This window comes from Anser anser (assembly GCF_964211835.1).
Source record: "Anser anser genome assembly, chromosome: 2".
NCBI lineage: Eukaryota > Metazoa > Chordata > Aves > Anseriformes > Anatidae > Anser > Anser anser.
In genome coordinates, this window is record NC_139721.1 from 33,770,393 (window position 1) to 33,797,142 (window position 26,750).

The 26,750-nt window shown below is 39.8% G+C and overlaps 1 protein-coding gene across 2 annotated transcripts; it reads right to left on the reverse strand.

The window, feature by feature from the left end:
- Positions 1–816: 816 nt before the first annotated feature.
- Positions 817–26,676, reverse strand: RDH10 (retinol dehydrogenase 10). 2 transcript variants are annotated; one of them, XM_083825752.1, is made up of 6 exons: positions 26,187–26,676; positions 25,633–25,862; positions 6,062–6,160; positions 4,619–4,764; positions 4,147–4,278; positions 817–2,211 (listed from the first exon to the last, which is right to left on the reverse strand). In XM_083825752.1, exons 1-6 carry the CDS (start codon positions 26,470–26,472, stop codon positions 2,088–2,090), a joined length of 1,017 nt encoding a protein of 338 aa, XP_083681878.1. In that variant the 5' UTR covers positions 26,473–26,676; the 3' UTR covers positions 817–2,087. The 2 variants fall into 2 exon arrangements, with proteins under 2 accessions (XP_083681878.1, XP_083681877.1); XM_083825751.1 differs by having other exon boundaries at positions 25,633–25,865; positions 26,187–26,673.
- Positions 26,677–26,750: the final 74 nt, after the last annotated feature.

Genomic DNA, 26,750 nt, shown 5'->3' on the forward strand with positions numbered 1-26,750 from the left:
GTTTTTTAAGTCAGTCTATTACCATCATAAAATGTCACGTTGCTTTACAGAAACTTGATATTATTGGTCAGCTTTTCATTTCTCCATTTCCATCAGGCTAGTAAGTGTCTTGGGTATCAATATGTCAACTAGAAAAGCTGCTTCTTAGTCTGAGACAGCAGTATAGATTAAGACATCTTAGAGGGAAAAAAAGTGCATTAAAATGATGCTGTGTAATGGAATGAAATTTGCTGTACTTGCTCTTAGTGACTTTGCTGTAAGAACATGAAGTTAATGACTTCCCCAGGGTCAAATTAAGAGTCTTTTTCAAAAGAGCATGGAATTTGGAATAAGGGCTAATGTAAACAGTTTCTTCTACTTTGGACTATTCTCTAAACAGGCTTAGTTAACAACACTATTCTCCATACAGATATTGGATTTTTTTTTTTATTTTGCATGTTATATATATATGCAGTAATAACTGCAGTTGTACTGAAACTACATTTACTTTTTGAGGCATTAAAACTGCATCCACACCAGACTATTTTTATGTAGATCTAAGTGAAACGCTATAGAAAACCAAAATGGGTACTCTTCAGAAGCTCTTTGACCAGCTACTTTGTTGATGAGTTTAGAAATGATAGAAAACTGCCAGCTCCTAAAGCCTTATTTCACAGTGCTTATTGATCAGCTTATGAGATTAGACTGTAAACTATGTAGTTGACAAAGCGGATACAGGAATTGAGCAATAAATATGTGAACTGTGTTGATACTATATAGCAGGAGCAGGAAAAAGTAGTTTGAAGTAGTCTTTCAAGGAAGCATTCCAATCACTGCTTTAAGGAAAAGGTGGCTCACTTTAATAACCACAGGCATTGGTCACTATTTAACAAGACATTCTAAAAAAGTAATCACAAATTGTCCAATAGTAGTTTACAAGTGGATGGTATACATTAAGATACAGAGGTAGAAGTTCACTTTTACAATGCTTCACTAATACAGATTACCAAATTCAAGGCACAAAATTGTTCGCTTTACAAAAAATACTGTAAAAATGTCATTTGCTGTTCTACGATGTGAGTACAACTCAAAAAAATCTTTACACCCTTCTATACTCCACATGTAAAGTTGCATCAGGCGTTATTCTATTCTTCGTTTGCTAATAGTTGGCATATGACCAGCAGTTACATAAACAGTTTGTATCTCAGCTGAGTTGCTTTGTCTTTTAGGCACAAGTCCAGTTACAGAAACTTAATACAACAGCTTCCTCAGGGGGTGGGAAAACTCCGTCGGAAGTATGAATAAGTAGGGAGAAAAGAAACGTATAGTCCGTAACAACAGGTTGGATTCTGACATATGCAGAGGGAAACAGAACAGAGCATATTTCAAATCAAGCAACTTGAAAAAAGTCAGTTTAAATCACTGACTGAACTCCTAGAAAACCAGATGCCCAGTACAGGTTTGCTCAGAGTATTTCTGAGACATTCACTTGCCTTTGAATCGGCAGAGATTTACAAATTTATTTTTATCTTTGTTTAAATAGAACACACACAATTGCTACAAAAGAGAATTACACCACAATTTGGCCATGTGTCCTTTAGAGAGCTTGGGATAATATAGGAAGAGATGCATTCAGAAACTGTCCTTGAATTTGCTAAAAGGTCATAAGTAATCGCTCAAATCTCAAGATTTCCCTCCCTTCTCAAATACCATAAGGAAAAATGAACAGCTTCTGAAACATTGCATCTTCTAGTTGTAGACAGCTCTTATAAACCTTGGCAGGCTGAGGAAGAGATATCACACAGTGCATCCCTACAAGTAGTAGTATGACTAGTTTACTGTACATACAGTGATATTCTAAAGGACAATGGTGGCAGCTACATTGTAAATTCACTTTACCTATCACATTTTCCAAGTACTCTAGTCAGTTTTATTTACAGTATATTAAAAAAAAAAGATTTTTAGAGTTCAATACACAGGTTTAGGACCCAAGAGAATGCCACAGTAAGATGTTGACATTTGCATCTCATAGATGCAAGTGTGCTTCACAATTTACTTATGTAACATTATCATATTCACCTATAAATCTTAGTCCATCCAAACCAGTGTTAAATTCCATTTTTTGCTTCATTGTTGTTTGTAGCCTGTTTCCTTTGAGCAATGAAAGGGTACATACACTTGTCCGCTCCCAAAAACCGATACATGCATACAACTGCTTCAAAGGGCAGAATACTGCAAAAGAGAAGTTATAAAGTTATTAGAAAACAGTATAAAACAAAACCTCCACATATTATGTACTTGGTCGTCTTAAAAGCAACATAATAGCTATTGTGGGGGCTTCCTAAGAGACTTAAAGGATTTTTATTTGCCAGGAATACTTACTGAGAAAACTGAAATTTTAAAGAGTCCGAGCCATAGAGGCAGGCAGAAAGGAGAAAGAAGCTATTTATTCGCATGCCTCCAGCTTAGACTGGATGTTCTGCTGCTTCTTTACAAGCTTGTTTTAAAGAGGTGGGGGCAACTGCACCGCAGAAAGCCTACTAAAACCAAAGTTTTTGCTCAAAACAGCATCAACAGAAGTCACCAGACATTTAGGAAACTCTTTACTTTGGGATTAGTATTAGTTAATGCAATTCTTTGGTCATCAGATGTCTAACAAGTTTTACACATGTTCTAAACTCAATTATCTGTCCTCAAAAAGAGGTCTGAAGCAAAGAAAGCAATTTCCTTTTTGCCCCCATCAGATAAAATTCAAAGAGTACATGATGAATACCTGGCTATGGACCCTCCCCTCTTTCCCACATCCACAAAATACTCTTTTTATTTCAAGGGTGGTACTCAGGAGCTCTAGTGAAGGACTACGATGGGCTTTCCTCAGCCCCTGAAAACAGTGTGACAGACACTCATTCAGTGGAAAGCAATACATAGAATCTAGGCATTAGGAAAAAGAATCACTGAAGCACTGAAGTAGATGTCACTGGTACAGGTGTCTTTGCCAACAGTAGTACTGCTTGTGCAGTAGCCACTGGAGGGCCTTTGATCTAAGTGCTGCTGCCTGGGGCATGGATTATGGTGGAACTTTGATCTTCCTGTTGGAAGCTAAAGTGTTGAATGCAAGACAACCCAAAGGGTCTTTGATGTCACTGCTGCTGCAGGAGGCACTGCTTGTAGCACTGAAGCACCCTCTGAGCATCTGGCTGAAGAAGCTAGTTCTTAAAGACAGTAATAGTGATCTCAATTCACTGACAGAAGAGACACACACATACTCTCTTTCAGGAAAGAGGTGAGCAGTCAAGGTCTCTAGTCTTTGGTGATCCTGTCCATCAGGAGGGACTTAAAGCAGAGAACAACTGCTTTGTAAGTAGAATAAAAATGACCAAGACTCTCAGTTTCAACCATCCCTTGCAGAAGGACAGTAAGACAACACTATATTTTAAAGGTTCCTTCTACACACTACAGATTAAAACAAACAAACAAAAACCAACAACACAAAAACAAAAGAAAAAAAAAAACAAAAGAAAAACCTGTGCAGTTGTGAAGCTGTTCTCTATGAACTAGTAAGTTATGTTGAATCAGTGGAATTGAGCCAACTCCTGTATTACCCTGAATCATTGAAATGGAAGTCTAGTTAGAGATTAAACAGAGTTCCCATCCAAAACCTGTACTGTGTTAGGACAAAGGAGATAATTCCGTTAATTATCCTTTCCTACAGCTCTGCAAATTGGTTCTGAATGTGCAGATTTGCAGCTTGTCTACCATATCAATGCAAGTCCTAGGGGATCTGCAGGCAGGGCCTCCTACATACTGGTCCTAGAGACAGCTACAGGATCCTTTACTGTAAGCTTCCTCATTCCCCATTCCTAAAGAGAAGTCCACAAAATGGAAGAAAAGTCTGTTGAGGAGAAAAGGAATCTAAGGAGGATGGAAGATAGCAGAAAGGCAAAGCCAGGATGCATAATAATACATAGGATCTCAGTTTTATGGAGCTTTCCATTAAAGAAACCTACACTTGTGCAAGCCAAGGAAGAGACAGGAATTACGACAGAACAGCACCTATGGCCCCTGTGTGGGTAGGAGGGCGTTTATATCTAGAAAGTGGACATGCTCACATATTCCACTAGCATTCTGTTGCTTGTATTACCAACAAACTGGCATTTCAGATATTACCTTTTCATGAAGGTGACCATATACATTAGGCGAGGCGTGCAAATCATTGGCTGGTCTGTAAGGATAGCTCTCATAGCCTGCTTCACACAGTATTCTGGCTTCAAGGGTGGAAGGAAAGGCTCAATTTCTTTTCTGAAATATTTGATTAAGATTGATTAAGAAGATATGTAAAGGACTGCCAACCTCAGAGAAGTCCATTAACCCACTTTCTTTTGGAATGCCTCAACAATGTCAAAGGCTTCAATTTTTGTGTTCACTATTCAGTTACAACAACTTGCCAAAAGGCAAAACTTGTGCTAAGAACAACAGGACAAAAGAAAATCACTGAATTCAGAAGTCCTTTTCTGGACTCAGGATTACAGATTAAAGCAGACAATATTTATTTTAATACTTTTTATGGTAACAAAGTTAAATTACCTTCAAGTATATTTTGCAACACTACATACACAGGGAAAAAAAATTTTACACTCACCTGATTCTGCACCCCCTGAACATTCCTGTATCAACAAGATAAGGGCAGACTAAAGTTGTTTTGATTCCATCCTTTTCGGCAGCCTTCAATTCATGGCTCAAAGACTCGTGAAAACCTACAGCTCCAAATTTGCTGGCACAATAATCCTGTGTTGGCAATGATTGAGGCAAAAAAAGGCAACTTAAAAAGGTCAGATATGAATCGTGTTTAAAGCCAAAACATATTTGATGTGATTTTGCACAGATTTACAAAGCAACAACAAAAGACACCCACTGAATATAGCATAACATAAACTCATTTATCACTTCACTTTTAAGGCAATTAGCACAGAACTATGAAAGCAGGAAAGCTGAATGTAGGAGGAGATTACCTGGGATTCAAGTCTTTGAATCAGGCAGGCTCATATGGCAAGTTGCTCTGATTACCAGTTTGCTTAATATTAAATGCTGGAACAAAGGACTAAGAAACTTAATACTACCTAGGGTCAGATTTGAAGAAGCTTGGATATTTGGCAGGGCATAGGTGTAGAAATCTAAAATGCTTTATTTTTTATGTTAGTTTCAACAGGAGGTATAATGGAGATTTGAGTGTATCATATGCTTAATTTTCAGACAATTATATAGCTTGCTTATCTCATAAAAATAATAAAAACTAAAAAATAACTGCAGAGACAGCAGTAACATTTAATTTTCAGTTGGATGTGTCTACCTCTGCTGGTCGTCACACCCACAGTCTAGGAAATTCTTTCAAGAATTCTCAAGACAACAAATACTCTAAAAAAGCTTTACTTACACCAGCTTAATTCATTTCTATTAAGAAACACTGCAGGGTAAGGTCCTGGATTGAGCCTAAGCCATGTGCAAAGAAGCCTACATCTTGTGGGGTAGTATGACCGTCATTCCATTAAACTCATTAACTTGTTTTCACTAAGTGAATACTTTTTGTTCCCATTTGCATTTGTGCTAATGACCCCAAATGCAAGCTAATATGCTCTAATCCTTACCTAGTTTTATGTACCAAACAAATCACAAAAACTGTTGTCCTCAAATGGCTGCTAGCGACTAGATGACCTAACATATAACTTGGAGCCTAGTGAAGCAAGTGAGCCATATAGTCTGGAAGGAAGGCAGGCAGCAATTTCCTCACAGAAACAGGAAACAAGAAACATTACTTTTGAAAATCCTTGCCTTTGGCTTCAGGCTTAGCACTTAAGTTCTTGGCAGGAATAGGTAGGTGGACACCTTTCAGGTTACTAAAAATCACCAGGTTATTCATAGACCATTCAGCGTTCTGAAGTCCTTAGCTGTCCTAGGCTTCCACTGAGCCCTGTGCTGTTTGGTGATATGGTAGTGAGCACCATAACTCCCAAATATCTCTGGAAGATCTGACTTTATTTTCTGCTGCTAATACCAAATAAATAAATAAATAAATAGTCTAACAAACCTCCACTCCAGCAGTACTGAACAGTCCCAAGGAACTTGCAACTGTCACAATGTGCCCATGATTCATTTCCAGCATCTTGGGAAGGAATGCTTTAGTTGTCTACAAAGTAAAAAACAAAACAAAGAAACACCATGAACATACTACATTAGCTACAGGTGTTCAAAACCTTTATCTCAGTTTGTTATCACGAATTTAGAAGATCACTATACAGGTTTTGGCCTTCTAAGTTTTTCAAAAATGCCAGCAGAGTATCTACAGCATGTTTGTGAATTCAGACAGCAGCAAGGCAGCAAGGATTGTATCTCCAGAAATCCTAAGGTTAAAGGATCAATTGGGCTCAGACATGTTTATTTTTCTGCAAGAGACTAGTTATCAGAAAGAGATAATTTGCCCCTAAAATGGAAGTCTTTTTTTTTTTTTAAGACAGAAAAAGGTATGCAAACTGTTTAATTATGCCATCCAGTACATCTATGTTAAGATCAGTGCCAATTACCGATTCTAATTATTGACAGCATGTTTTGTCAGTTAGATATGGTTGGTTTTATCCACTTACCAACTTGGGCATTTTACAATAAAGAAGTACTGGAGACAGAGGTTTTGCTGATGTTACCTTTTCCATATAAAATACACTAAACATCTACTAGTTTAAACTGCCTTCCATCTTTATTAGTATCCATAAGCATTGCTCTAACTAAAACTAGATGTATACTTCTGTTATTAATTCCATATTTTAAAAGGATTTCAAAGATAAAACAAAAATCAAGCGTCAGGATGAAATTATGAATGATTTTAACCACCAATCTTTATGCTTTGATTATCTCAAAGTTTGTTTTTGTTTAAACAACCAAATCAGAGCTAACACCTTTAAAAAATTAAGTTTTAAGTGATAAATTGAAGGCAGTTGCTAGAAGATCACCTTTCTTAGAATACCTAGCTGTCATCTGTTTTCTGAAGCTGACTCAATACTTCTTTTTTTTTTCTTTAAAATATCAGAGCAACATAGATGCTAGAAATCACTTAAGTAGTAAAATGATTTGTTTAGTTATGATTTACTTTGGCTTTTAGATTATCAGCATACTACACTAGATCACTTTTAAACTGCCAAACAACTTCAAACAATGCTTGTTAATCATAAATGTGTCTAGTTAATACATAAATCTTCTCGTGGCAGAGCTATTATTCTAACTTGCTCAGAACCACAAATGCTTCGTCCTTCCAGAAACCAGGTCTTCCCATCTAATTTGGATCCAAACCCAAAGCATGCAAATGCCCCTGAAGTATTTGCTGCTTGCTTAATTGTTGGTCTGAATCGTGTCAGCTGCATTGTTAAAAAGACGTGCAAGCTACAGCTGAATCCATCTAATTCCATTCTTATGCTGTCTGCATTTTCCAATCACAGACGTCAGGACAGTTTTGCTCTAATGATTTTCACATGTTCTTGTACAACGTTTTTGCCTGCAGGTGTTAAATGACTAATCCAGACCTCCTAACACCACACAAAAGACTGTTTTCACTGGACAGCTGGCAGATGATAGAAGATTAGCAGACCTCCTGACTCCTTGCCTTTTCTACTGTTGATTCATATAACTCCTAGATTCTGTCATAACCGCATAATGAAGCTAATTATAAAAAATAATCTGAGAGCAAACCGCCTTGCATTTGTTTCTTTCCTCGTGGCAGGGATCATTAAACCTCTTATACAGAGCCTTGGAAAAGAATTTAGTTCACTTGTTAAACTAATCTGTGCCAGGCACACGAAGTTTCAGCCTCTCTTCCCAGGTTGCGTGGCAACGCAGCTTAGCCATCCCGGAGCAGCACAGTCTGAAAAGGTAAGAGCAAAGAAGCAAAACTTTTCTTTGCTCAACTTTTACAGCACGTCCTTCCTCTGCAGCCTGCGTTACACCCCCCCGACATTGACCAACGTACGTTGGCCCAGATCTTCTGCACCATCCTCATTAGAGGACCGTGCTCCCAGCTCAGTCCTGCTAACAATTTACTCCCCTCCAGAGCATTAGTCAGCTCCCTCAGCAGTTTCCACTTACGTCTCAGTTATCTGTCCACATCGCATTGGAATGACTGATTGCCACCCCACACTGCCAGAAAGCTTGATAATGCAGGCTGAAGCTCTGCCTGCAAAGCACAGTAAGTACAGAAAGGAAGGGCCACTTGCCTCGGAGTTCGTCTCTTTAGAAGGTGCGGGGGAGAAAGAAGGAAAAGAAACAGTAACAGGTTTTTCTCCTACCACTTCCAAAGCATGGATCATTGTTTTCTTCCATAAGATAAACAACAGGAAAGCGCATGAAGCTTCTTTGGGCTGTTTTTTCTATTATCTTCACTATAACACCGACTTTATTCCTTCTCCCCTCTATTTTTTTTGGAGGGAGGGAGGGAAATATGTTGTTCTATAACTGTCCATAAATGGCTGTACTTACCTATGGTAAAGATGACCAGAACTTTCCCAGGCATGCACATAGACATGGGAAATAATCAGAACAACTGCAGAGCAGTAAATCTCAAAAAGCATACTCTTAACTGTCTGATGCTTCTTCAGAGGAGCATACTGATTACAAAGCCTGAGTTCTCAGAGGTTGTGACTAAAGTAACCCATTTTCGGTCAAGAGCAAACTGGCACATGACGAATGAACTCTGTTAAGGACCTTTGGGGTGATGTCTTCAGCACTGAATAACTTCCAGCAGCAGAACTATGGTCACTTCATGCAAGTCATCTCTTCAGAGGCCCTTTACAGCTGCAAAGGAAAAAACGCAGCCGCTCTGCTCTGAGGACAATTAGCAATTCATGGAAATCTTCACATGAGACCTCCGTGTTCTGAAACAGCCCATTCAGAGCAGGGCCCTGTACTTTGTCATGGGACATTATCCTGCTAATCCAGTTAAAACCTGAAGCTAAGGGGGTCTATAAAGATAGTGCAACTATCTTATGGACAAAACTTAGCAGCCAGCTATCAACATCTCAGCTAAATGGATGACAGAGAAAGTCATCTCGGTTGCTGCCACCCTCCAGCCATCTGCTACAGCTGGGAGCCAGTACTTAAAAAACAAGCGCTGTAAGAGGCAGACACACCCTATCGGGGGACACATTTCCAGTCTCAGAGTAAAGGCTTGCCCACTGCTCCTCCCAGCCTCCTCTGGCTGGGAAAAACAATTCCAAAGTGAAGTTATTCTCTTTCGTGGTATAAGCAATCCCCAAATAAATCAGTGTTCTTACTGAGCTCCTGGCACAGCCCACTTCCTTGATCAAAGCAGCTTCCTCCATACTCCGGTCCCCAGTTTTTCTGCCTGTTACATAAACCAGACCAACCTAGTTTCTTGTTTCTAGTTTCTTTCAGCTTCAGCTACATCTGCCTACCAGACCTGGAGTCTTCTGCGTGCTTGCTGTGCTGCTCAGAAACTAGTTAAGAGTTCGACTGGTTCAGGGGCAAGATGCCTCCTGGGTGGCCTTCCCATCTGGCGTTTGTCTGAACAGGTAGCACGGCCCACATTAGTCTTCCGAGGTGATGCATGGACGTGCTAATCCACCACAAAAAAAAAAAGGAAAAGTATTATAAGATGCCAAGCAAGAAATGTGGTATTGTCCATGGCATTAGAGGTCATGAACCAGGCCCCGGAATAATTCAAATCGACTCAACTGATTTAATCAAGCTATCTGCCTTCTGGTTTGATCCCTTAATTTCGGTTTTACCTCTCACAGCTGCAGAGGAAGACATTTAACTAAAACATTTAAGTACTTAAAGTCAGTACTTAGGTCTCTTATTAATGACGAACATTGCACCCTTTTTAACACTGGGGAGAAACTAGTGAGTATAGTAAATGAAAGGAACTGTGTTGTGAAGATTCATGAATGATATGAGTGTTTAACATCAAGAAATTGAAGTTAAGCATCCTCTTTATTAAGAATTAGCTCTTTATTCCCCCCCCCCCCCCAAAATAAAAGAAAAAAGAAAAAAGTGCGGTACAAATATGTCATTTCTAACCCGTGTTTCAGATTAGATAAAGCAGATAGGTGGGATAGACAGGACATATGAAGCTGCTCTGAACAGAGAGCAGAGCTATTTTTTTGAGGTATAATCTTTAAGTTTTATGAAGCCTAAAGACCAATTCCAAACCTTCTAAGCAATTTCCTCCATGCCTCTGAATATACTAGTAAGAACAATCAGTTCCCAGTAGCTGTAACCAAACATGTATTTCATATGCACCCAGCTTTAATGACTTATTTCTCATAAGTGTGAAACTGAACAAGCGTTTACATGTCACTTCATAGCTTTCATAATCTGTTCTCAACATTTTGGTTTACGGCAAATTAACTTCTAACAGTCTAGCACTTCTTCCCTCCCCTTCCCCAAATTCTTCAGTTCCATTCTTAATGAAACAAAACTCAAAAGATTGTGCAACACAAAGAACAGCACAGCTGCAATGTCAAGACAAATTAGTCTAAACACAGCAAATGAGAATATGAAGAAATACTGTGTTTGGGAAAGTGATTTTTTTAATTAAATTTTGGAGTAATTATTCTTCAAGTAGAAACCAAGCATCCACAGAAAACAATGTTAGATGTAATGCAGCTCAAGACAATGAATTCTGAATGCAGAAAGCACACCAAAGTGGAAAAGTACGTGCTGCCTCATGTTTATAGACTTGTCTTTATATCAAAGACACAAACAAAGCAGGTACGAACACGTAAGGTCCTTTAAGTTTCTATTTTTCAATATAGTATTTTTTTTTCACACTTTCTGCCTTCTGTCAATGCCCAACAGCCATTTAAAACTATTTTGATGGCATAAACAAGCTGCTTTACTCTAAAGCAGAAATTCCTTTATGCCAAAGGAATAGCTCATTTTCCATATGGCCCCTTCACGTAGGGTGGATGGAGCACAGTTGTTTTTCAGGGGCTGATCAACAGAGCTGAGATTTTACATCACTGTTATTCCACAAGAGTGGCATGCTGGTATAACAGATACGACATTTCCCCCCAAGCCAAAGCTATTCCTGACTGCCAGAACAGCCAGATACATAAACATATAAAAGGGTGCAACATTTGGGTAACTGCATTGTTTTATCTTCATGTTAAGACCCTTCACCCAGACCCATGAGGCAAAATTGGTGTGAGTAGTCAAGGACTCATCCAGACAGCTCTGGTTAAACCTGGAACTAAGGTACCAGAAATCATAACAGCCTGCTGCCATGCGTGTTGGCTAATAACAATTATATTATATGCTATATTATCATGAAACAATGGAGCCAGTGACAAGAAAATGTAGTTCCAGTTTTTGTCTAAAATGCATGTTACGTGCTCTCTCTACCCCACATGGACATTCACTTTCCCTTTCTTCCCATTCCTCATGGATCACAGAAGGACACTGCAAGTTCTCCTGCTTCCACGTTGGACAGTGCATGGCCACTCGCTCCATCACGTACTGAAATTCAGAGATTACACACACCTCGACTTCCCTTTCCGTGCCTCTAACTGGGAAGTTAGGCACAGAAGTCTGACAAAAGAACACTTCTAACTCTTCCGCATACTGGCTGTGCAGCCTAAGCCTTAAAGGTGGTTTCTCCTAACTGGGTAGAATAGCACTAATGCACTCCTGCACGTTAAAAAACAAGAGAGAGGTGCCCGAAAGGCAGAAAAAAAAAAAAAAACACGTGGCAAGCTTATCGGTAAATATACTAAAGTTATTTTCAGCTACAGTCACACAGCCCATCTTATTTCAGAGGATAACCACTTTAAATACACTTTAAAAACACTGGGTAAAACTTCATTTACAGGATTACAGCAAAAGTCACTGCCAAATACTTTTAGAAGAGGTCTTGAAAGTATTCCCTAGAACTGTGCAGCTCTCAAAGGAGAATTTAATCACGCTAGAGGTTATAATATCCAAACTGCCTTCTCACACACCAAAGCATGCCATTACAAGCCTGGATTTAACTGTTTATTTTCCTTTCAGTTTTTTATTTGGTTCCAATGAGAACTGAGCATAATAATTGGACATTTGCACTATCATCTCAGTTACTTTTTCCATATTATCCCCAGAACCTTCTTAAATTCCATTATTATAAGCATCTCCGAAATCTCTGTTTAAGGTGAGATTAGTAACTGTGCAAAGACTACATTCAAATACCAAGTATTGTGTTGGACACTAAAGAGACTGCACAGCACACTGGACAGGGCTCTGTCAATAACATGCTGAAAACAGAAGGTAGACAGAAGTCTACAACTACTGTTGACCTTGCTAAGGTAAGGGACCAAAACTGTGCCTTGATGTAAAAATGTCTCGGCTGGCTGTTTTCAAGAAGGGCTGGGTCCCCTCTGGATAATTAGTCACTGTCTAGGTAAATATTTAAATAGCTGTGGAAATCATTACTATTTTTGATCTTCAGTTTCTGTTCTCAAGAAGCCAAAATGAAAAATAGGCCAGAATTTTGCAGTTTTCATAAAGTAATTAATTTAAAAAAAGAAAGCTATGCATTTCTCTGGATTGTTCGTGGGTCTACCCAGATCCTTCTGTAGTAAAAAGGATCAAGAGGTACATATGACTTCTCCAAGCCAAGCTTCCATAGACAGCTGTATTAAAGGCATGAAAGCAAACTACTCAAGGATTGCCCTCAAGTGTGCTTTGAACAGGTCTTGCGTTCAAAACAAAAAGCTAGAGCTTCCAATATTTCATTTTGAAAGGAGTCCCTTAGTTATATAGCTCCTGGCAGGCAATACAGCCTTCAATTTTTCACTAAAGCTTTGCTTGTCCTTCACATAAAAACCCACTGTTTTGGGGCCATGGGGATTCCTTTAATATTGAACTGCTACAGCAGTTAATGCTTAACATACATGCACAGTAATAATGTTCCAGTTGCCTTGCAACCAGAAGCTCATGAAAGAACAAGATAGACTTAAACAGAAGTCTATAACGATGACGAGTAACAAGGAAGCAAAGCCACACACGCGCACACACCAATACTTCGTATGCCCTACATTTGCAGATAGACTGAAACTACAGATAAGATCTATCCAGGTTAAGAGGTGAAGGTAACAAAATAAAGTAAATACCCCGAAGAACTAAGTCACAATGAAAGGCAACACCAGTTAATTTAAAACTGTATTTGATTTACAGAGAAATAAGCATCTTTTTTCCTCTCTCCAACTCTGCGTGAAATACTGCTTTGAAGTACATGGAGTCTTCACTTAGTAAAAACATAAGCTATTACTTGAATCACTTGTTTGGTTTTTAATTCATTATTAAATCATGTCAGTAATTAATGTTCCTGTTCTCTCCTCCTTCGTGACTGATCCATACACATAAAATCCTGTGCTTCTCAAGAGATGTACTTAGCCAGCTGAGAAGCATTGAAGTTGTACAAAAGTAGGTTAAACTTTATTTATTGAAGTTTATAGGTAGGTTACATCTGTCATGCCATTTGCTAAAGAAAAAGTATGTTACAGACAAAATTTCCATTTCTACATTGCTTAGCATTTGTAGTATTTACGGTCCAATTATAACATTTCTTGAATTTTCAGTAATAATAGCTACCATTGCTTCCTGAGAATGTTTCGGTTACTGTAGTGGTTCCTCTTACACCGAGTAAACTCATGTTGAGTGTATCAGAAGAAAGCTGAAACTGAATTAAGTAGTTTCCTTAATCAGAACTTAGTGCCACAAAGCTGTTTACAATGCGTAGACAGTAAAGATAAGATAAGTAATGCTATTCAAAAAAAAAAAAAAAGGCACAGGAAACTAATACCACTAGTTATCTCCCAAACATTAATCATTGTTTTCCACTCTTTACTACCAGAACTAATTATGCCATGCCTACGGCAACTGAACCTAGCCTGGCTAAATTGTCTTTTGTATAGTTTGTTAACAGGGCTTAGCTGAAAAAGGGTTGTGTCTACAGAGAGTGGAATATGAAAAGTGGTTAGGAAAGAACATTGCAACTGAAACTTTTGGTACTATTGCCTTATCACGTCACTACATTGTCTCCCGCTCCCCTTTCGTTTAAGGCCTTGCTTGTCATTTCCTGTGATCCTACCCCAAATTGTGCAACTAGGACTAGAGCAGCAAACAGCTTTGTTCTTCCCCTCCTCTGAAGTGCAGGTAAGTAGTCAAGCATGCTACCTAAATTATACAATTCCTGCTGCAGAAACTTTCTGCTTGAGAGTCAAGATGAAAAAGATATAATTACCTAAGGCTTACAGTGATCTAGTGCTAATCAAACTCCCAGTTGCCTCATGTAAAACCTTTTTTTCATTCACCATCATAGCAACACTCTAGATTTCGAGTGCACCTTTACCTAGGGCGGGGATGTAGGTACATGTACCACAGCTAAAGGTAATCCTGATTTCTCCTTAAGAATATTTCATTTTTGTTTAGACAGGCCACTGCTTTATACGCTTTCTGGGCATGAAGAAGTTCAGGCATTCAGACTGAACTGCCCTTGTTAATTCTATACCAGCAAATGGAAATTAAGAGCATTTATAGTACTGGTATGCAGCGTCCACCTTTCTGCTCCTGAGATCTTTCTTGTGTTGTCTCCTCCTGCTAAGAAACAGATTGTAGATTTAGATTTTCAAGCTTTTAAGATTATTTCCAACCGCAGATGTCAGATCCGTCCTGAAAAGTGTCTGATCCTTCTAATGAGTGTATGTCACCAATAATTCTTGCGGGAGCATCTAGCTACCTTTAACGGACATGCTTTTATACATACTACCATACATGCATGTAAACTTACCTACTTACATCTGCACTTTGCAGATAACAGCTTGTATAACTTCACATACATGCATCAGTATATACCATTGTTTAAATCACTGATTGTATATTTAGGGCTCTTCCCTCCACTTTTTTTAAGTCTTTGATTTCATGTGGCTATGAAAAACGGAGCACCTTCTCCGCTTAAGCCAGCTCCCTGTTCAACAGACCATTTCTCTGCCTCTTGCAGATGAAAAAGTTCATAAGCCATCTGAGACTTTGCATTCTTCATCTCTATGTTAAGTGGAAGTTTATAAACAAAAAAATCTCAGCTAGGATGCTTGGAAAGGATGCTGATTCCTGTGTCACTTCTCTCCTCTGTCTACTCAACACAGGCTTTTGACTGTAATAAATTATCCTGCTCTGTCTGAAATAGTGCCTGTTCTACTTCTACTCTTTCTCATTAGCTCTTAAGGCCTTTCAGATGGAAAGAGAAGGTCCAACGAGGCAGTGCAGAGCTCAGACAGTACAGTCATATTAGATTCTCAAAAGCTAGCAATGAACAGGGGGAAAGACAGTGTATTTGCTTAAGCAGTGCAGAAGTGCACAACAGAAGTTGCCAATGGCGTTTGTTGTGTACTTCAAATGTCAAACTAGAATTTAAAGGCAGGGAAGGATTAGTAGTAGGTTAGATACCATGCTAAGTGGGCTGTTGGAGACTCAGCTATGTGTTTAGTCTGCCTCGTGTTGCAAAAAGCCTAGACTGAAGTGGGACTTGGGAGCAAATGCATACAAGCAGACTTCTCTAGCCAGCACAAATTTAAGGCATAACCAAGCATGAGAACAGAAGCTTTCAGACAAAGTAATCACGCTCTAAAGCTGAACTCCCCCCTCCTGCCCAAAAATACCTTATTAGGCGAGCTGATGTTTATTCTCTACAAACATTATCTCATTACACCCTCAGACTATCACAGCTACCAAACTGCAATTACCATTCAATTTAAACCAAGTACTATACAGTTGGCAGCAGCCACTGCAAAGTAACATGCAGTTTAAAGAAAGCAAATCCTTCTGCTTGGATCTACCATGTCAGCATTTGAGCTTTCCATATACTCAAGATTAATGCAGACCTCCAACACCACTGTGACAGACCAAGTACACTCCTGGAAGTTAAGGGACTTAAGTTACAATCCCAATAGGCAGCACTTCCAACCTCGTATTCTTCCACAGGCAGATCTGTCAGTAAAGACCTAACTTGCATTTATCCAAATGTCAAATTTGAAATTACTTTAGAGTTTGTTCGTCGAGTGATATAAAAAGTTAACAGTTGGCCAATCCTTCCTGCAGAAGTTGGTTTTAAGTCCTGCTGAAGTGAAGTGACTAGAAATTCTACTTTGTTTATATACCGACAAATGGCCGAGTCAAAGGATTTGTGGTGTCTCAGAGCGATGTTGACATCAGTGTAACAAACACGTTAGTCCCTCACCTTCATTAGCACAAGTTTGTAGCAAATGTCCAACCATTTGGAGAGAAGTTATTTATTGCCAGCTATTTGATAATCTTGACAAAAAAATGAAAACATGCCTCTATGAGTCAGTGAAAAATCCACATAAATTCATTTTAGAACAACTATTAGATAAGAGCTCAGAATATTCCGTTCAGTGAACAAGAACACAATCCAACTTCCAAATACACATTTTTCTCCAGCTTGCCATAAGCTTAGTCATCTTCTGGAATATTTAGTAAAGCTTAGTATTTTAGTCTGCATGTTTCCAAGGAATTACTAGAGAACAGTACTGTCAGAACTACTTATGGAAAATATGAAGTCATCACTCATGTTTTACAATTTATGTAACAGGCGTTTCAAGAAGTTTCAGAAAAAGATTGTCTCAAATTTTACAGACACCTTAAGGCAGTACCTCCACAGTTCTGCTATCTCTAAGCAGTATCTACGTGCAGATGAAAGCTGAGTCACTTCACTCATCCTTCCCAACGCGGTAACGAAGTCATTGTTTCAAATCAATTACTTTATGAAAAGGAAAGTGATTATGCCATAACAACATCTCGTAAGAGGAACAAGATTAGAAGGAGAGCTTCCCTTTTCATTTAATAGTCTTACTTATCGGCAACAGAAAAATAAAGAAGCATTTACAATGGAATGAAAATTTAGCTTTAAAGTTTGTTTAGGAACCAGGAAGACCTACTAGAAGGCTCCACCTTACTGTGAAGTAACTCAGTGAATGAGGAGTAACATTTTTAAAACATATGGAGCTAGGAGGTTTTCAAAATACAGAGTGTGGAAATACTTCTCCCTACTATCCCCCCCCCCCCCCCCCCAAAAAAAAGGGGTTGGGGGAAAAAAAAAAGTCTTGGCAGGTAAATTTTTGCTTCAAAAGCCAACAAATGCTAAAAAGATAAACTGCAGTTAATGCAGTGATTGAAACAGCGGCTAATGCAGTTTTCAAAGATTCTACTCACATAGGCATTATAACGAAACACCAGCAAACTACTCACTTTCCAAGGGAGTAGATAGTCACTTTCTAAGCAGAGATTTACTTCCTTTTTTCGCCTTTCCCTGGAAACTAAGTTCATTTCCCACAAGCTGAAACACAGGTATGGCCTGTTTTTCCCTCATTGAAACAGTACTAGCACGAATGATTTCCAGAGAAGACAAACGGTGCAGTAGGCATAGAGATCATTGCTTTCTATGGCACACAACAGCAATGACAGTATCAGTGCAAGGCAAAAAGCTAGAGCTGTTAGCACAACAGAAAACTAACCTACCTTTATCTAAAGGTTTTAAATAGGAGTTAAAATACTGCTCTCTCTCTAGAAACAAAGTTGTAACATTCAGACTAATGTGACAGTGACAGATTTACTATAGCTTGGAAACAATTATGCCTATTTAAATATTTTAAGCCTGTAAATCCTATTCTAGAAAATCTCTTTAAGAATGAGGTTTCACTAGACAGCTGTAGAGATCCTGTCCACTGCCACACAATTTTATTCTGTTCCTCCCCACACGTTCCCCAACACCTAAACATAAACCAGCTCCTGTAACTCTGAAATTCTGATGAGGTGATTCTAGTCTCTAAATAGAAATTTGGCCAAGAAAGCAAATAGCTTTGCCCTGCACCCTCTAGACAGGTTGGTGAGCTGAACTGGCTCACCCAAGGATCAGATGAATACCAAAATCAGTGCAAGGTAAGATGAAGATTTAAGGGATGGTCCCATGTGTCAGCTTGCCACCACTAAGCTGCCTTGAAGTTTCATCATAAATCAACACAAATTTTGGACAAGTTACAAGCATATGCTCAAGTGCTTTTACAAACTGATGCTGTGAGGGGAGTGCTTGAGAAGCTGTCACACAAGTTCAAACAGATGGCAGAAGTGACCAGGGCACTTTTAGGTGCAGAATTCAACAGCCAAACAAACTTGAATTTCAAAAGGCTCACACCACGGCAGTCACCTCTGCTCCACAGCTGTTCCTGCATTCCTTGGCTTATAACGCCCTCCCCTCCCAATCGTGATAACTCACTTGTGTCAAGTGTTAATTTGACCGGCATATAAATCATTATCCTAATACAATTATTTACAAGAACAAAGTGCTCGTTCAGAAGTTTTAAGCACCGATGTAAATCTCTTCCCCATTTGTGGCATATCTTCTTTCAAACTAAACCCTCAGGAACAGAGATTCTACCAGTCTATGCCCACTCATTGACACTGTAACTATATTTTGAAAGACACTTTTTTCTTTCCTTCAATGAGCAGGCTAAGACGACCACAGGTATGAGCACACAACATCGTATGTAATTCACCAGCTTCCCTATGCAGAAAGACTTGTACCATTTTTCACAAAAGACAGACAGGTCTCAATAACTCAATTTTACCATTAGTGTGAACAGCCAGAAAACCCTGAAGGCTGGGGAGCATAGTTTATCAAATAAATGAGCACTGTAGAAAGATTTAGCATTACGGATGCATAACAAAGGCTCACCCCCAAACAAAGAAACAAAAACCCACCAAAACAAAACAAAAAACACAGAAGTGAAATCAAAGCAAGAGAAGCATTGGGAAACAACACTTTCCAGCTGATAAAGATAAAAGTAGAGAAGATTTTAAAAGTGCAGTGCTAAAAATGGCAGGGATGGCGCTAGAAAACACAACATTAATCTTTCCTCGACCTGTCTAGTCAGGGTAACTGATGACACTCGGAACTACCAAAAAGGATTGCTAACCCACACAGTTCATTTAAGACAGGGCTTAGGCAGTGATGAAAAGACTGGGCTAGCAACACTTAGCCGCATCATAATTAAGATCGCTTTTCTCTATATTTGAGCACATGAACACATCTGTCTTCTAGAAGTGTGCTATAGTCACTTGGTTATTACAGAAAGGTAATAACGTGCTAAGATCTCATTAACATTAGCTGCTTTTTGTAAAATTAAAGATGTTCTTTGTAGATAGAGGGCTCTGGAACTTTAAACTCTTTTGTACCTGATCACCCCATTGCTGTCCTAATCTCCACAGGACAAGGAAGACAATCTTTTATACTGAGTATTTCTTTGGAACAGTGAAGAGGCACCTCTCCACTTCTAGCTAGGTTAGGCACCATCGTGGCAAACACTACTGCTCCGTTCAAGGTTTCCCACCTCCCCAATCTTTTCACATGTAACACACTAATATCAGACCAAAGTCAGTGCAGAGGTTTTTGCTTATTCAGCTGACTTAACTCATTCCATAAGAAGCAGGAATTTAATCACCATGCTGATCGCTCATCCAGGACTGTTTCTTCAGAGCAGATTAGCAATCCTGAAAACACCGATATGCTTTGCTGACAAGTCTCTAACCCTCAGAAACAGTCACAGGAGACAAGTTGTGAGATTATCGCAAGTGCCTGACCTCTGGCAAGCTATACTGCACTTCCATCTTTATTTTAGAAGACTGTAGAATTGCAAGCCACTAATAATTGACTAATACTTCGAGTATGTCTCAAATAGTTTAAGAAGTCTTGGCACGTTCTCTCAAGAACAAGTCTACCCTTACTTAATTGGACTTTCACGTTGCTTTTCTGTGAAATATATTACTGCTTTCATCTAAACTCTACAACCTTCAGCCAGTTAATCACCTGGAAGTAACTGGCTGACCGCATTGCATTCTACCGTCAGAGGCACTCACCTACAGGCAACAAACAATCCAAAGGTTGCAATGTGAGAATCTTTATTTCCTGTTGTTTGAATCCAAGTTCCATGCACCTTTCAAATGATGCAACAAATTCATTTCCAAAGTATGCCCGAGCGCAGCCACCACAAGAGCTCGGGTGCAACTGAAGCAGTTTAAAGAAGACCTGGTGAGTGGTCATTTCAGATTTGTGAACCGACTGGGACAAACATCAGACACTTTACACCATTGCAGAGAAGAGAAATGGATGAATTCGACTGCTGTTTGAACAACAGAGGTCTGTGTTCTCCACCATGCAAGTAAGACTGCCTAGCACAGAATGTGTGTGCAGGAAAGCTAATGTTGTAATACATTCAAAGAATCGTTGATACACTTTTTCCACAACCCTGATGGAAGTGTTGGTAATTAAACAAAAGCCAAGAGCTCTATAAGCTATTTCGTTCAGACTCCTTGACATGTGTCTATTCATTTACCATCAAGATGCTGTAGACAATGGAAAACCATGACTGAATAGGCTCTGTAGACTTCAGGGAGTACACTTCAGTAATTTGTGGAACAGCTACAGTTCAGCTGGCAGCACTCTGGATTTTCAATTGTCTGTGCTTGAGTTCACGCGATTCCCACAGATGGCACACTAAGGGTTGTTTTTTCACTGCATGACCCACCTACCTATCCATCCCAACATGCTTAATTATGCTTGCTGATTCTGCAGATGACTACTCTGTCTGAAGACTCATTTTTATCCTTACTTGTGTCTACTCTGGAAGTGATGCAAAATCCTTTCCAAATCTTACATATCTAGGTGCCTTAATCAGATGTGCTTTTTTGTTGTTTTCCCCAAAAGGATCAGAAAAACACAAAACCTTCAGTAAAACAGGCTCATTTTTTGAAAATGATCACTATAATTTAAATGTGACTACAAGGCTAGATTACAGATGTGATATACAGGTAATCAATTATTACAAATGAGAAGATTTCAAGTTGGTAACAACTGTGCTTGTCTACCAGGAGTGTGTCCATAATAAAAATCTATAAGGAAAGCTCCAAGACAGTCTCATGCCCACTGAAACTTCAGAAATATTATTTCCACCCATTTATTTTCTAAAACTTAAGTACATTGCTGTGTAAGAATGGAAAATGTAGTTTTCTAGAGCATGAATCTGGAAAACAGTATTTTCCTCAACTGACAAAAAATTTCCTCTACTTCCTTGAGAAATAAACTCAAGAACATATGAATTACAAAACCATACTGAAGCTGCAAGATGTAAATATGGTCAATACCCCTGTTTCCATAGCTAAGACTGACTGCTTTTGGTTCATATTTGTTACCCAGCATGCTACCACATCATATGAAACACATGTGCTATCTAGGGTAATTTACTGGTGGCATGTAATTGGAATCATTTTGCAAGGGAAGAGTTAGTTTTGATGACACTTTTTGGATCACATACACATGCTTTGGCTTGAACTTGATCCAACTCATTTTTCAAAGAAAAAAAGTCAAGAACTCAAACTTTGTAAGTAAACTTATGCTTCTTTGGATATGTTACAATGAAATTAAAACAAATTAAAGCAGCTAATTCAGCTCAACGAAAATGCTAAGTACAGCTAGCTGGCGTGTTAGTAGAGTACTGTGCGTACCTTTGATCATAAACACTAGAATTCTAGAAACGAAGACAAACCAAACTGCTATGCCCATGGTCTACAAATAATTTGCCCTGGTATAGTTTCAGATAATAACTTGATCTAATTGTCTCTTCTGTAGAAGAGACAGCGTGCACACTTAACATGCAACACTTCCACATTTAAGCTGAAGAAAAACTACTCATATAAGTGAGCTTTATTGAAGACCAGGGAACTTGGAGAGATTAGAACATCACTACCTACAGAATAAGCCACTTATTTTTCCAAGTTTTTATCAAGTCTTTCAGTCTAATTTGACAACTACAGTAGTTGCATAAATATGTATTTGATTTAGTTAATCCTTCAACTTCCATTAACTTTTTCTTTCCAAGGTACATTTAAGTTCAGGGGATTACATAGTCCAAAATATTTAAGTTACTCTAGCAATATTCCCCTTTTTACTCAGTATTTTTCTCTCCCTGTTATCGGTGTTAGACTGCCAAAGAGACTTGTTACATCCCTGAAAAGATAAATGTATAGGCATAACTTCAAAAATAGTTTGTAAGTGAATGAACACTCTGAGTAAGGCAGCAGTACACAAGTCTGGGCCATAGTCTTTCACTATGCTTTTTTTTTTTTTTTTAATATGACAGAGCTGGAGCTAAATGCTTTTGCTTCCCCCTTTTGGTAAGTTGAAGAGAACTCATCTAGGAAGAGAGCTTCACATGACAGAGAAACACTGAAGTGATACCACTGTTCTCTCAGAGCTGGATACTAAAGATCTGCTGTACAGAAGGACCTTCATATCACAGAACTCAGTGGTGCCTGACTTGCATTGTCTTGCCCCTAATTCCCCAGCATGAGTCCTATTCAGCTTTTGACTCTAGAAGAATTCCCAAGAACTATGCTGATACATAATATTAATATCTACTTATTCAGCAGTAGCTTTATAACCTTATGTTCAGGAAGAATAATAGGTACAAAATCTCAATCTGTTCTGAAATTTGTACAGTAGTTTTTCTGTTCTGTGATGTAAAACACGGTAAGTTGGTACTTCACTTAAAGCTTTAGTGTAAAACTGTAAGAAAAAACAAAAGTATTCCTTTTTTTTTTTTGCTTAAAATTCATTAAGCAACAATTTAATCTTGCATTAACTTAACATTAACAATTTTTTAGATCTAGATTCCGACATATAGGAAGAGAACTCCCTGGTCTGCAGAAGTTCAGTTCCAGTAATTGACAAGTGCAGCCAAGTAAGTTATTATTCTCACAACAGACTTGCAGGAAAGATACTGTTACATTACAGCTACAGTTTTATGCATCTGCAAATTATAGTAAACCAGAGCTGGCTTGTTTCAAACTGAGAACGGATTTTGTCCCTGTGTTTTCAATATCAGAAGCATTTGAGTTATCACAGCATGAAATAACAGGTTTTTAATACTGCAATGGATTTTATGCTGTGGAAATTGCTACATGATGCAGTGGCGACATGTTTATACAGAACACACATAGGAAGGCTTATACAAATCATGGACGTCAGCAAAATGGAAAGCATCTGTTTAGGCTGTGGCACGCTGCTAAAGCTCTCCTTATTGCCAGTTTGTGATATGGTACGCAGCCCAGTCAGAGTCCCAAGAGCAAGTCAGTGAGACTTTTGTCTTGCTGCCTGCTGCAGAGGTTGGGCAGCCCTTGGATCATAGCTGGTAACACAGAGCAAGTTTGGTTCACCTGCATTCTGCACAGAGAGCAGACAACGAGCCTCATTTCAGAGAGTTCAGGGAGGACAATGCCATAGTCCCATTTGCCATTTTTAATATAGAAGCACATGGAAGCTTGATTAGTGATCAAGGTATGATGAAAAAAATTCCTGTATTATACAGGAGAAGAAAAACAAGACCCAGGAAGCAAAGACACTGAAATACAGAGCAATGTTACACGGAAGATCCTTGTCTTTATGAAATCCATTTACAGCTTTTTGGATGAAATGCCGTCCAAGAATAGTTAAAAGTCTACATAATACTCTAGAGCATTCACTTTGCTTTTGGACCACCAGTTTAGCTGACACAGAAAAGTCTAGCTGCATAAGACTTCACACATCTAGACACATTGTTTTATTTAAGTCAGCATTGACTTGCATCAAAAAAAATTGGCTTCAAATCAGCTGATTCAGATGATACCTTATGAATTAAGTATTTTTTTTTTTTAATAGAAGTCCACCCACTGTTGGTCAAGCCAACCTTTTCTGGGATCAGGAAGGGGAAGACTAGGAAAAAAAGCTCTGCGAGCAGCAAGAAAAAAAAAAAAGAGAAACCAAAGCAGGACACAGGATCTGCAGGAAGCATACGTATGAACAGATCCTCAAGTAAATATAAAGGGTGTTGACTGCTCCTTAGAAGCTTATGCCAAGACCTCAATTTTCACAGTTCAGATCTACTATACCTTTCTGGAGTAAAAAAAAAATTAAACTCACTTCACACTAACATTTAGAGATGAATGAAACTTATGGAAAAACAATCAGTGATCCTAGACTAAGTTTAGTTTTATATTCCTGTAAAGAGACAGAACACACAGGGTGCTTTATAAAGGTCTCTGAAACAATGTTATAAATAAGTGTATGACTTAGGCCTGAAGGAAGAACAGCTGGAAAATTTAGGATCCTCCCATATTTTAATTCATGGTGATGTCATAATTTAGAGTTCTTGGAAACTTTGTCAATTCTGCTCTTAAACCACATCAATAACAGTCATTAAATCTAGTGTACATCTCTGTTTGCTTAAGCATCAGTTTAACTTTTATAAAGGGGAACATGCAGAACTTTTAGCTGTTGTAGGAAGTTCTATGAGCATTTTCATCACTTTCCAAATTGCCTTAAAACATACTTTAAGGTTTAAGAGTTTCTAAACACAATCTCATGTGCATTGAAGTTTAAGCACTCTCTGAGCAAGCTTTACAATACATTGGAAGAAGACTGCTCTGCCATTAAGTGTTTCACAGAACAGATTTGAAGGGGGCTCCTTTAGGGTTATGAAACAGCATGTAGCCTCCACATTAGAGACCCAGGTTTGATAGGTCCTTCTAAGTTTTGAAGATGAGGAATTTTACGGAGTTTTATTATCAAAAAGGTAAGAACAGACAAAGAAAGCTCAAGCTGAAGTGTATTTCAGATTGCTTAATCCTTTGTTATGCAAGTGTATTTCATAACCTTATTTGAAGGACCAAAGAACAGTTCTAATACTAACAATGGGCTCGATCTGACAGCTAATGCTAACCCAAGTGTGCATTGTGCCCTCCGACATACCAATTTATATAACTCCACACTACAGTGAGCTTAAAAATATAATGCGCAGGGAAACAGAACTTAAGTAGAAAAGAAGAATAAGATCAGATAACTTCTCCTTAATTAGTAACTGCTACTTACAAAGACAGTATCACCTCAGAATCCACTTTAAAGGTTTTTCTTATTTCTACTGGCAGCCCCAGGAAAAAGCTATGAGGACAAATATGCAGGATTCCTGAAAGAGTGTTCTTGGCTTGATTTCTTGAGATATCTTTTGCCTTTCCTCCCAGCCTTCAAAAGGAAGGGTTTGCCTCCAAGGCAATTTAAGCAAGATTTCCAACAGATTTTTTAATAAGTATTTTTATTCCATAAATGTGTAAGTTCACTACTGTAGCCATTATTAAAACAGCATTTTAAAGCTGCTAGCATACTAGTATAAAGCTACAGGAGGAGGGGAGTGAAGTCATTCATTAACAGTAACAACCTTTAAGCAGATTCAGAGGTTACGGTTGCAAAAGACTTCATGCCCAGAACTACATAAGAGGGCACGAGATTTTTAACTCCGGATTCTAGGAAGACATAGTTGATTTAAAGCTATTTATTAATGATTTTAATACCCACCATTCCTGTTAAACAGAAAGTTAAATTAAAGAATAAGAACCCTACAAAGTAGCCAGCTTGCAGATTAAAGGGAACAAGTGCAAAACCCAAGAAGACAGGAGTTAGGCAACAGCAGTTATTTTCCTAAAATGAAGTGACAAAAAGGGCAGCATAAACAAGTTTATAGTTACCCAGAAATGTGCATGACAGTTGACCATCATGGTCCTCTCGATAAGCTCATCGGGACACTCCAGGAGATGGTGCCCGGAGACCACGCCGGCATTGTTAACCAGGACAGACACCTCGCCAACCTCTTTGCGGACCCTCTCTGCTGTCGAGTAGACATTTTCTCTTTTGCCCACATCGCAGGTGTACGTGTAAACCTGCAAGTTGCAATGGGGCAGCGCATCTTTTTCTCCATCTACTAAGGAACACAGACAAGAGAGAAGAGAACAACACGAGCCTTACTTGGGTTCCAACACGCAAATCAAGAGTTGAGTGGAAAGCGCAAGCTGTTTTCCATCACGCTAAACTTGCGCTCAGCCGTGCCACGGGGAAGAACTCATCGCTTTGCTGTCGCTGCCAGGTTTGAAGGACGCTCCGTGCCCTCCTGCCCGGCCGGGGAGAGCTGCCCCATGCCCGGGGGGGGACCCTCGGGCACGGCAGCTCCGGGAAGGGGAAGAGAAGGGGAAGGAAAGGGGCACAGGTGAGCTCCGGGGGGCATCGCGGGGGACCCGCCGCTTACCTTTGGGTGCGCTGGCGGCCTCGGCGAGCTCGCGGTAGATGTGGCGCACCATGCCCGCCGTCTCCTCGTTGCTCTGCGTGTTGATGTCCCACAGCACCAGCAGCGCCCGGCGCCGGGCGAACTCGAGGGCGAAGAGGCGGCCCAGGCCGCTGCCCGCCCCGGTGATGAGGCACACCTGCCCGGCCACGCTCTTCTCCTTGGGCCGCACCAGCCACTTGGCGGCGGCCAGCACGAAAGCCCAGAGCACCCGGAAAGTCACCACGAAGAGCTCCAGCAGGATGTTCATGCTGCCGGCCCCGAGCCCCCGCCGCGCGGCTCCGACACCCGGGGCCGCCCCCGCTGCCCCCCGGCGGCAGGCGGGCGGCCGGAGCCCGCCGCGATCAGCCCCCGCAGCCGGGACGAGCCGCCCCGCACGCAGCCCAGCCCCGCCGCCCCAGCCCCGCACGCCAGCCCGGGGAACGAGCCCCAGCACGGCTCCGGCCGCCCGCCCTGACCGCCCGCGGCCCCGCTGCTGGCAGTGAGCATCTTGCTCGCTCGGCGCCCTATATAGGGCGGGCCGGGCGG

Excerpts from the sequence above, each read along its gene's own strand:
- RDH10 (XM_083825751.1), bottom strand. The coding sequence starts at position 26,472 with ATGAACATCCTGCTGGAGCTCTTCGTGGTGACTTTCCGGGTGCTCTGG. Across the intron at positions 6,161-25,632 it reads ACTGTCATGCACATTTCTGG|ACAACTAAAGCATTCCTTCC; the intron begins GTAACTATAAAC and ends TTTACTTTGTAG. Across the intron at positions 2,212-4,146 it reads ATGGTCACCTTCATGAAAAG|TATTCTGCCCTTTGAAGCAG; the intron begins GTAATATCTGAA and ends TCTCTTTTGCAG.